This window comes from Myxocyprinus asiaticus, chromosome 2 (genome assembly GCF_019703515.2).
Source record: "Myxocyprinus asiaticus isolate MX2 ecotype Aquarium Trade chromosome 2, UBuf_Myxa_2, whole genome shotgun sequence".
Taxonomy (NCBI): domain Eukaryota; kingdom Metazoa; phylum Chordata; class Actinopteri; order Cypriniformes; family Catostomidae; genus Myxocyprinus; species Myxocyprinus asiaticus.
This window is the reverse complement of record NC_059345.1, coordinates 19,397,662-19,407,975: the sequence shown is the minus strand read 5'-3', so window position 1 is coordinate 19,407,975 and position 10,314 is coordinate 19,397,662. Positions and strand designations below refer to the sequence as shown.

Genomic DNA, 10,314 nt, shown 5'->3' with positions numbered 1-10,314 from the left:
TACATGACAGCTTCTTCCCCCAAGCAATCAGACTTTTGAACTCTTGATCTCTCACGATCAAATACATCAGCACTGCACTTTATTAATCTTACACTGGACTGTCATAAATTATATTCTCTCTTAACAACACACTGGCAACTGACTATCAACTGACAGCCTGAATGACAATACAGCACATACAGCCTACTGTATATTTTATATATACTATTTTTATTGTATACCGTGTATACTATATTGTGTGCATTGTATACTGTACATTGTATATTATTATTTGTATATTGTGTTGTGTGTAATTATGTGTATATTAGATGTGTAAATTGTGTTGTGTAAATATGATGTTTATTGTAATTGTCATACTGCTATGTTGCTTGGAACCGCACCCAAGACTTTCACCCACTGTTGCACTTGTATATATGGTTGAGTGACAATAAAGGATTCTTGTAACTCAGTGTGAATGGTACACTCCATGGGTATCTGGCTCATCTCCTGTCTCACTGTATTAGAGGACAAACTTCAAGGGTTATCTTTTGCGAAGGTTAAACAATACATAGCATTAAACTGAGAAAGGGTCACTTCAAAACAAAAGCAGCAGATCACTGTGTCCACATCACTTTTACACAGTCTGATTCTGCCTTGCTCCAACTACTAATGTGATATCAACATCTGTAATGTATACATTACAGACCAGAATGATCCATTTAAATACTGGGACAGGTGTCTCCCAACATCAAATTACAAATGTTTCATAAAAAAAATGTAGAATATCTGCCTGAATAAATAGAATTCCACCTGTTTTAACTCTTGTATAAGAAGACAATGTTTTCTCAGGAATGTGTGATCAGTCTATTTGCGATAATCATGAAGCTATTTTTTTTTTTTTTGAAAACTACTGTATGAGCTACTGTATATTCAGTCTTTCACATACACAGAAATGTTTTCAAGATCTGTACAGGTCAACACAAAAAGACCCACAAAATGCATACTGATATTGTTATGTTTCTTTATGTAAATTTGCTCTGTTTACTCAGGCAAAGTAAAATCTTAAAGGATTAACACAATTTGAAAAGCAAATTAGACATGGAAATAAACTGTGTCAACCTTAACCCCCAAAACAAACTAAGGGACAGAACAAATTCAAATACAAATTCCTCCAAATGCACAAAAACATGGTCTGCTTAAACCTCTAATGCTTTCGTAAACTTAGTTAATCTCTTGTTAAGATCTTTCTTAATGTATTCATAACACTGACAAAGTGCTCACTGAGGTCCATCATGTGTAGAAAACACTCTCCAGAAGAAATATTGCCTGACAAATCTTTGACAATCTATTTAGTATTTGCTAAAAATAGTAAACATCATATTTACCGTTATAGAATGCTGAAAACTTTATTAAAACTTTATTATGTATTATTTCGGGAACACTTTCTATGAAGCCTTTGTTTATATAGCATTGTAAAGGCATAAGAAATGATTTATGATGCATTTATAATGTCTCATAAATTATGTTTCATAACTGTAACCACAATTATAATACCTTATAATTCTTATTAATAGTTATCTCTTAAACTGATGCATTATAACATGACCAACATTAAATGATATCTGCAGAACATATATATTTTTTGTATATATTAGGTTTAGATTAATTAGATATGATTTAAGTGACAAAAGCAATGTCTTCTTATAAATATCCATAAGATATTTTTAAGTGGTTATAAGACAATGGAAGTTATATACAAATGCACAGAATACAAAGAAAAAAAATTCAGTGTAAATTTTGAGACAGTTAGAAAAACACTAAGCTAGCTAAAGCTGTAAAACTAGCTACAAGGTTAAAACACATTTACATTTATGCATTTAGCAGATGCTTTTGTCCAAAGCGACTTACAGTGCACTTATTACAGGGACAATCCCCCCGGAGCAACCTGGTGTTAAGTGCCTTGCTCAAGGACACAATGGTGCTGACTGTGGGGATCGAGTTATATGCGTTAGCCCACTACGCTACCATTGTGAAATGTATTGTATGTTTCAAGTTTATGTTATGGCTGTTTATAAGAAGACGTTGCTTTTGTAACTTTACTTAAAACAGGCTAAGACCACTTAAAATGGTTTATGATTACGTCATAATATACACTGTAAAAAATGTCTGTAATTTTAACAGTAAAAGACTGTAAAAATGCTACAGAAATAAAACGTTAATTGATTAACGAATATTAACTGTAAAATATACAGTAAAAATTTTTTTTATATATTTTAAAAGACAATACAGTAGTTTTTACAATAAAATGTTGTAAAAATTAAATTTTTTAGATTGAAAAAGTATGATTTTCCTGTATAATTAATGGTAAAAAAATAAATAAAAATTTACATTATGTTTAACAAGAGAGTACATTTACTTTTTTCAGTAAATTATTGTTAAAATTACAGTAAAAAGCAGTAATTGGGCATTCCCACAATTCCCTGCGTGACCCATTACATTTCATTATATTTTATGGTAATAGTTATGTTTCTTCTTATTTTTAATATCAGTTATGTACATTGGGATGTTCAGTTTTATATTTAATGTAGTTTATTTAATATTTATTACATTATTTTTATTTCACATGTGTTACCCTGATGGTGTTTAGTGTTTGTGTGAGTGACATTGAGCACTGTCTCTACATGTTTATCGGCCATTGTTCCTGAAAGAGCCACTATTGGTGAACTTCATGTCATCATGTGTTCTTCTGTAATTACTATGGTGATTAACAAATACCTTATAAAGTAAAATGCTGATTTATACTGTTTCAGAAGGCTAATATACAGTTTATGACGTTGTTTTACTGTTTTTTACGTGGTAATGTAAATTACAACAGTTTTAAACTGTAAAATGTACAGGTTGTTCTGTAAAGTTGTTTACATTTTTACAGTTTTTTTTTTTTTTTTTTTACAGTGTATTATAAACGTCCTGTTTGTATGCAAGAAAACAGCTTTCTGTAGAGTGTGTTGGGGATGCCCATGTTAGACCTGCCCTATTGACGTCAGCGGAGGAGTTCTGTTGTAACCAGAACTTCCTCACATTTTACCCTTTTTATGTCTCATTTTTTATTTTGCCTCATCACTATACTGAAACGTTGGAGAAATGAGGTAAATATATATGCCGTTAACGTGACGTGTGTACTGATGACATTATTCAGTTATGACGAACATGAACGCGCTGCCTTATCCAAAATATTCTTGCCTAAGAGCGATCTGTAGGCTATTCGTACAGCATATGTGAACTGACTTGGGCATTATGCCGCGTTCACACAGGACGAGTTCTTGCGTTCCAGAAACAACAGCAAGAGAAAGCGCAAAGGAGTGGAAACGCAACGCCAATGGCGCTAGACGCGGAAACAAACGGCGAGATACTAAACAGCGTAGTTTGCGTTTACTAAAAGCACCGTAAGTCTCAGTAGATCGTAGAAACCATTGGAGCCACTGGTCTCTACGATCAACGTAAGCTTGCTATGCTTTTGGGAAACGCAGCCACCAAACAATTAAAAAATAGTGCTAGTGGAATGCAATAACTTGTCCTGTCTGAACGCCCCTTTACACTGTTTAAAGAGGATATGCTATTTAACATATAGTGGAGATGGGGAATGTCACACTTTTTCTCAGGGCAGATTCATTCTGAAAGTCAGTGTCTGTATAGACACATATTAAACTGGGGAAGCAGCTAAACTATTAAACATTTCCACAATTATTAAAAAGATAGGTAGGCTACAGTTCACTGAACACACATTGACCCAATACCAGGGCATGCTGTCATACTATCTGAGGTTAGTTGTCACGGTGGAACCTGCCATAAAAAACATAATGGGCATGTTGTCTTGGGCGATTTATGTTTTGCTATTTTTCAGCCAGGTTTGCTACTGTTTGCTCAAAATGTGCATTGTGGTTAATAGAGGTATAATGCTCAATAGGTTTTTTCTTCTTCTTTAAGTTGTTGGTCTTCATAGAAATTGGCTTTCAAAAAGAATTCCTGAAATACTGTATATTCACAGGAGTAAAAAGTGTGACAACTATTCCCCCCGTCTCGTTTTAATAGCAGGGATGCTGTTAATTCACTTCTATTAGGAGATTTTTTGCTGTATTCATGAGGCTTGAATAGGTCATGAAAGCTACAGTACTATTAAGAACAAAATTGATCTGATCTTTCGCAGGTGTAGCCTCAGTCTCACATATCTCTTTTTATACAACTTGCTTCAGTTCTGTGGACATACGTGGATTTTTGCGAACATGACAGTAAGATTTCTCTCCTTTGGTGGTGGTAAGCAACAAAGCAAGCTATAAACTTCTGCTCATGTAAATAAACAGGGCTGTGAAGCAAATCTGCAGTGTATTTACATCTCTCCCATTTGTGCCCAAGTGATGTTTTGGAAAATTCAAGAGGCTGTTAAGAGCAGTGAACTCTAAAGAAAGGGGTCTTGATATCTACACAGCTCTAAGATAGACAAATTATATGAATTGTGAACTGCTAATCTTCTTGTAAATTCTTGTTAGACTCTTACATGACTTAAACTCGCATTTATTAATCACAAAGTCTTTTCATGATGATATCTTGTTTGTAGATGCTCAAGCTGGCACCTTCTATTTTGTGGGGGTCATGATGGGCATTTGCCAGCTTCTGTCATTGTTAGAACTGTTTCACATAGCAGATGGGTTTGAGGAGTGCAGACTTTTCCCACGGTTTATGCAGGTATAATGATTATGTATAGACTGTTTTCACAACTCATGAATTAATGAATTAAACCATGTACATGCACTATTGCACCTAAAGCATATAACAAATGAACACAATCACACTACACAAACGTTTCTCTAAGACCAATCTCTCTTGCAAACTTGCTAACCCAAGTTCCTGTTCCTGATTGCTAACATTTTGAAATATCTGCCAATCTGTTGCCACATATCAATATTTAAAGGAATAGTTCACCCAAAAATGAAAATTTGCATGGAGGAGGAGTCAGGAAGCGTGTCATTGTTTACATTGTTTTTTATTTTATTTTTATTATTATTATTTGGAAATGTTATTTTTTTTAATTTGTATTGTTTTGAAATTGTTTTGGACTGTTTTGGTTTGTGAACGGCACAAGTTACTCTTGTAAACAATGATGCGCTTCCTGACTCCTCCTCCACGTGACACGTGACCTTACCAACAAGCTTACGTCATCCCTCTCATGAGCGCACGTCACAGAGATGTACAGAAGTGAACATTTGTAGTTAAAAAGTATTTAAATATTGTTTTGCTTCTAAAAATAATCAATCGTTTGGGTTCAGAAGAACTTTATTTGTCGACTGGAGTCGTGTGGATTATTTTGATGCACCCTAAATATGCATTTTTGACCGTCAAAAAAACGGAGGACATTCACTTACATTGTTTAGAGGAGGAGGCCTGAAATGAAATCCTAAAAGTCTTAAATTCTGTTTTGATGAATACATCAAATACATCTTGATATATCTTGGATGGCCTGAGGGTGAGTAAATTATCAACAAATTGGGTGAACTATTCCTTTAATAATAAGGAAGTGCCTGACTGAAGGTGGCCACATTATAAAATGCAATTTGGTTAGAGCTATATTTTAAACCTAATGTCATTGGGGGAAAAATACTCTATTCATACTTATGACATCATTAATGCTATTTTCCAATTAAAGGTAATGGAGAGAAATTTCCTTCTGTTTCTCCTCATCAGTCTAGAGGAGTTTCAGAGTAAACAAATCGTATGTGTGCAGTTTTATCTGTGGAACATACTGGGCCTTCTAAGGTTTGTATATTCCATGTATACAGATTAAGCATTCAGTAGGCTTCTGTGAATAATGCTGTGGTTATTTTTATGTAGAGTAACATTCAAATACATAACATAACAGTAAACTGACTGCGCAATCAATGTAGGGGTCTATCAATATAATGTAGATGTTTACACCATCTTTTAGAGCATGTGGTCAACCTAATGTAACAGTGGATAGTAAATGCTTAAACTTGTGGTAGTGCTTTTGGTCATAATTCTGTTTGTTTGTCTTACAGGTATCCACATGAGTTATTTTGCCTCATAGGAACACCATCTTTTAATGTGTTGTGGGCACACCATACACTGTCAGTCCCAGTGTACTTGTTGTCTGCTATCACTGAAGGTTAAATATGATTTAACTTTATTTTTAATGTCACAGTATTAGCGATGTGTTACTATTACTGTAATTATTGTAACATAGCTTATGCAAATATAGGCCCAGAGATAAATGCTAGATATGGCTCTGAATTAAACATTAAATACAACATTTTGACAATCTGGAATTTAATAATATAATAAAATATAAAATAATAATATACAAGTTTATATCTTCCTCTTATACCATGGCCTGTCCTAATACTCGATTCTGACTGGCTGGAATATGTGCAGTATTCAAACCATTGAATGCACAGGTAGTTCTGGTCAGTTTTAATCACTGTTTGATATTAATGCGCTGTTTGTAACCATAGCAATATAACAATGAGGTCCAAATCGGCAGGTTCCAGAGTGTGTTTTGAATGGGTTTCCCCATATTATACAGTAAGTGCTACTTTTACTGTCACTGCCACGTTTGTAACATCGGTTTTTCCACATTAATGTAAAAATGACAATGAATAAAAATTAAACAATACATTTCTTCTGAAGTGTCAACCCCTCTACATTCTGTGGATATTCTGGATTGTGCATTTAAATTCACAGTTTTGACAAAGTGTGGGCGCACTACTTTTTCTCTGCATCTGATTTAGAACAAGCGGAGCTGCAGATCTAACGGACCTTAGATAAAATTAACCATTATTTTTTTATTCTTCCAGTCAAAATTTGCACTGCAAGAAATATATTACAGCGATAACTAATCAATTCTGGCAAGTGACCATGGTATAAGTAGGATAATCCATAGCAAGGTGTGCATTAAACTATTTTAAATGCACTTCGCAGAGGCAGCTTCGTTCTTCGCCTCCACGTCATGCATTTAAAATCGTTTAACACACATCTAGCTGTGGATTTTCCCTTGCTTGTACATTATTAATATTTAATATTTTATTATATTATTTTCTCAGAAATTTTTTTCCAGACCTTAAAGCACACTACAATTAGATTGGAAGCAGGTCTGAATCAGCCCTAAATGAGTCAGCACAGTGATTTTAAGTAGAGTATGTTGACTTGAATTGCTTTTGGGGTTGGCCAGGAAATGTGTTGAGATAGCACGCTCTTGCTGTAGCATGCCCAAGTATGATGAAGAGTCAATTGAAACACTTTTGGCATTGTCTTAATTTCAAAATGTAGAAAGTAGAAAACACAAAATGAGTTGCATGACACTGATTTTTTTTTGTTTTTTTAAGTAACCTACAAATGTTCTTCATTTGATAAAACCTAAAGGTGCTGTAAGTGATTTTTAAAATTAAATTACATCCAGAAAAAGTCATTTTTACCTGTCAGACATCATTGAAATAGGTGCTATGAATATAACATCTGTCTCTGTACTAAACAGGCACGTTAAACAGTAGCAAAAAAGATGTCCATGGGCCGCAGTTTCTGCCCGAAAATCATTGTGCATGTTGACAGGGCTGCCCGCGCTGTATGTGCCAACACATTCTCACGGTGAAATCTCGTTTAAGTGCTTTTATGGTGTCCTGCTCCCACAAAGCGCTTATTGTTGGACGGCAAAACATTCAGGAGTTACACCCACCCTCCATCTGCTCTAATACAGAGGTCTCCAAGTGTGTCTATGTGTGCGTACATGTCTTTAGAGTATGTGGTTTTGGAAAGATGGGATGTGGCTAATCAGTGGCTAAATCTGGTGGAAGTTCCAGAATGGTTAAAATCGCTTACAGCATGATAAACTGGTTTTATTCAAGTAAAAAAAATATAATTTAAAAAGTCTGAATCAACTTAACTACATTAGGTTACACCAGCAAAAGTCATTTGTAAGGATTAAATCAAGCAAAAATAGAACCTTAAGTTCAGATGTAGAAATTGCATGTTACAACTTTTTATAATGTATGGTAATAGATTTTGGTCCATTTTAGTTCATTAACCACATCGTCTTTTTTCCTGTTTTTCTTTATTTTAGGTACGAGCATTTTACATATGTTGCCATACTTTGAGTCTGAAGGAATGTATTCTTTCCAACTTAAAGTAGCTGCATCAATATACATTTATTTCCCATACATGCTTATGGGTTACTTACTTCTTCTCATATTAGGTAAAATCACAATTTGCTCTATAAAGTATATGTTAAATATATGCTTTTCACAGTTACACATTTAACAACTTTCATTATTTATAATGCCACAATGTGTTTTTTGTAATTAAAATAAATAATTTGTATTAGCATGGGTGTGTCTACTACAACTGTTGATTGTCTTAATCTCTCTGTTTTGAAGGGTCCAGTTTAACAGTGCGATTCTTGCTGAAGGAAAGGGAAGAGAATTTAGAAAAGTGGAATAAGAAGCTGAAAAAAGAATGACTCATGAGTACTTCAATTCAAAGCAGGTCCACCCATTCATCAATGCCAAATAATCTTATCTTTTTTGAAGTATTATAGTGGGGGCTGAGTGCTGAACTTTTTTCCTGTGTCAAAACACAATTATAGAGTATGTGTTTGTGTAATGGCAGTGTTTTAAGAATTCTTTATATAATTTATGCACTTACAATCTTCTACATGATGGGTGCATGTGAGCTTATCTGAAATATTTGACATTTAATAAAGAAATTGCAAGTCATTTTACATTTATTTTACATGCTTTATTTTGAAATATTTTACAGAAATGTATTACAAATTCTGTCAATGTATAAAAGTGCCAAAACTGCAAGCATAAAAAAGTGAACATTGAGAAACACTTCCATAAAGGGAAAAAAATGAATAAAAAATAACATTCTAACATTTATTTTTCACTCTTACGGTTGAGTTTTTACTGTACATTTATTAAAATAAAATCTTTTACAAGAGTGTTATTAAAATGTTTGTTATTTGTTATTTACTAAAAGTTAGCATAATCAGATAATGCACTAATGGGCTTCTAGGATGCTGCCGATGGTAGCCTGAGATCCTCTTTATTATGGCAAACACAATGTACGGCAAGAGGTTTGAGAACGAATGTTTTAAACCCTCAAGTAGAATAGACAGAGAGTGCAACAAACCAATAACTTGAATTTAACTCAAAGAATAAATACAATCCAATTACCAATTGCAATGGTAATACAACTACTGTAAGTGGCCAGAAGGAACGTCAACTCAAAGAAAAAAAAAATAAAAAATAAAAAAAAAAAATATATATATATATATAATATATATATATATATATATATATATATATATATATATATATATATATGTATATGTATATATATTAAGCCTTTTTTAGGAGTTACACATTTCAATTTAATATCAAATTTCCATCAGATTGAATTGAGTAATCTTTAACAAAATTAAATGAATGTAACTTAAATTATATTTAAGTTTTATTCATTTCAATAGGCTAACCTTCTAAGATTAATTTAACACTGACTTAAATCCCATCTGCTCTCCCAACAGAGAACATTTAGCCTCCGCTCACTGTCTGTGGGATTCCAATCCTTTATGTCTCTATTCAAAACTGCACATGATTCATAGCTTGGGTGAACAGATTCCTGCTTGTGGAAAACGGGACAGCCCCCTCCCGGCAAAAATGAAATTGACATATACTTACCTAGGTGCAGATCAATGCGTGTAGAGGGTGCATCCGCATCTGTAACTGTTGTCACCTTGTACTTTTCGATGGCAGCAATTTTTGTCAGTGTGCGCTTGTCTTTCAAGAGTTTATCGTAAAATGCAGAGCAGTCCAGTCCAAAATTAAGACTTACAAAAAGCATTGCCTTCATGACTGTTACACTGAGTTGAGATTTATCTGGTGTCCATGCTGCGTTCATTAATGAGAACACGCGCTCCACAGATGCAGATGTCCCAGGCAGGCATTTAAAACTCCACGACCTTGGCTAAGACTCCGAAGTTGATGGTCTTCCTCTCTAGCTCACGAAAAATGTCTGTCCATCTCTCAGACACTGCCATCTTGTTCTTGTTTCACTCAGTGATGTGACGAGGGACATTGTTTTTCACACAAGCCCACTCATCAAAGAGCATGGTTTCGTCAATCAAAATGAGAGCGGGGATTCTAGAGTAGAAGTGTTTGAGGCTGCTCTGAATGTCTTTCTACACTGGGATGTCTCTCAATAGGGCCCACTCAAGTTATTCTGTATTCTCCAATGAGCGGCTCCAATTTTGATGCTGAATAAAAGTTTCTCACT

At 34.1% G+C, this 10,314-nt stretch overlaps 1 protein-coding gene across 2 annotated transcripts; it reads left to right on the top strand.

Annotated features, from left to right (window-relative positions):
- Positions 1 to 2,991: 2,991 nt before the first annotated feature.
- hacd4 (3-hydroxyacyl-CoA dehydratase 4) lies at positions 2,992 to 8,991 on the top strand. Of its 2 annotated transcripts, XM_051650120.1 has the most exons (7): positions 2,992 to 3,125; positions 4,184 to 4,290; positions 4,592 to 4,719; positions 5,678 to 5,787; positions 6,048 to 6,154; positions 8,102 to 8,233; positions 8,415 to 8,991. In XM_051650120.1, exons 1-7 carry the CDS (start codon positions 3,121 to 3,123, stop codon positions 8,495 to 8,497), a joined length of 672 nt encoding a protein of 223 aa, XP_051506080.1. In that variant the 5' UTR covers positions 2,992 to 3,120; the 3' UTR covers positions 8,498 to 8,991. The 2 variants fall into 2 exon arrangements, with proteins under 2 accessions (XP_051506080.1, XP_051506091.1); XM_051650131.1 differs by lacking the exon at positions 8,102 to 8,233.
- The last annotated feature ends 1,323 nt before the right edge of the window (positions 8,992 to 10,314 follow it).

What these genes read in the sequence shown, in the direction of transcription:
- hacd4 (XM_051650120.1), top strand. An exon ending in GTTGTCTGCTATCACTGAAG is followed by an intron (nt 6,155 to 8,101) that starts GTTAAATATGAT and finishes TCTTTATTTTAG; the next exon opens with GTACGAGCATTTTACATATG. An exon ending in CTTACTTCTTCTCATATTAG is followed by an intron (nt 8,234 to 8,414) that starts GTAAAATCACAA and finishes TCTGTTTTGAAG; the next exon opens with GGTCCAGTTTAACAGTGCGA.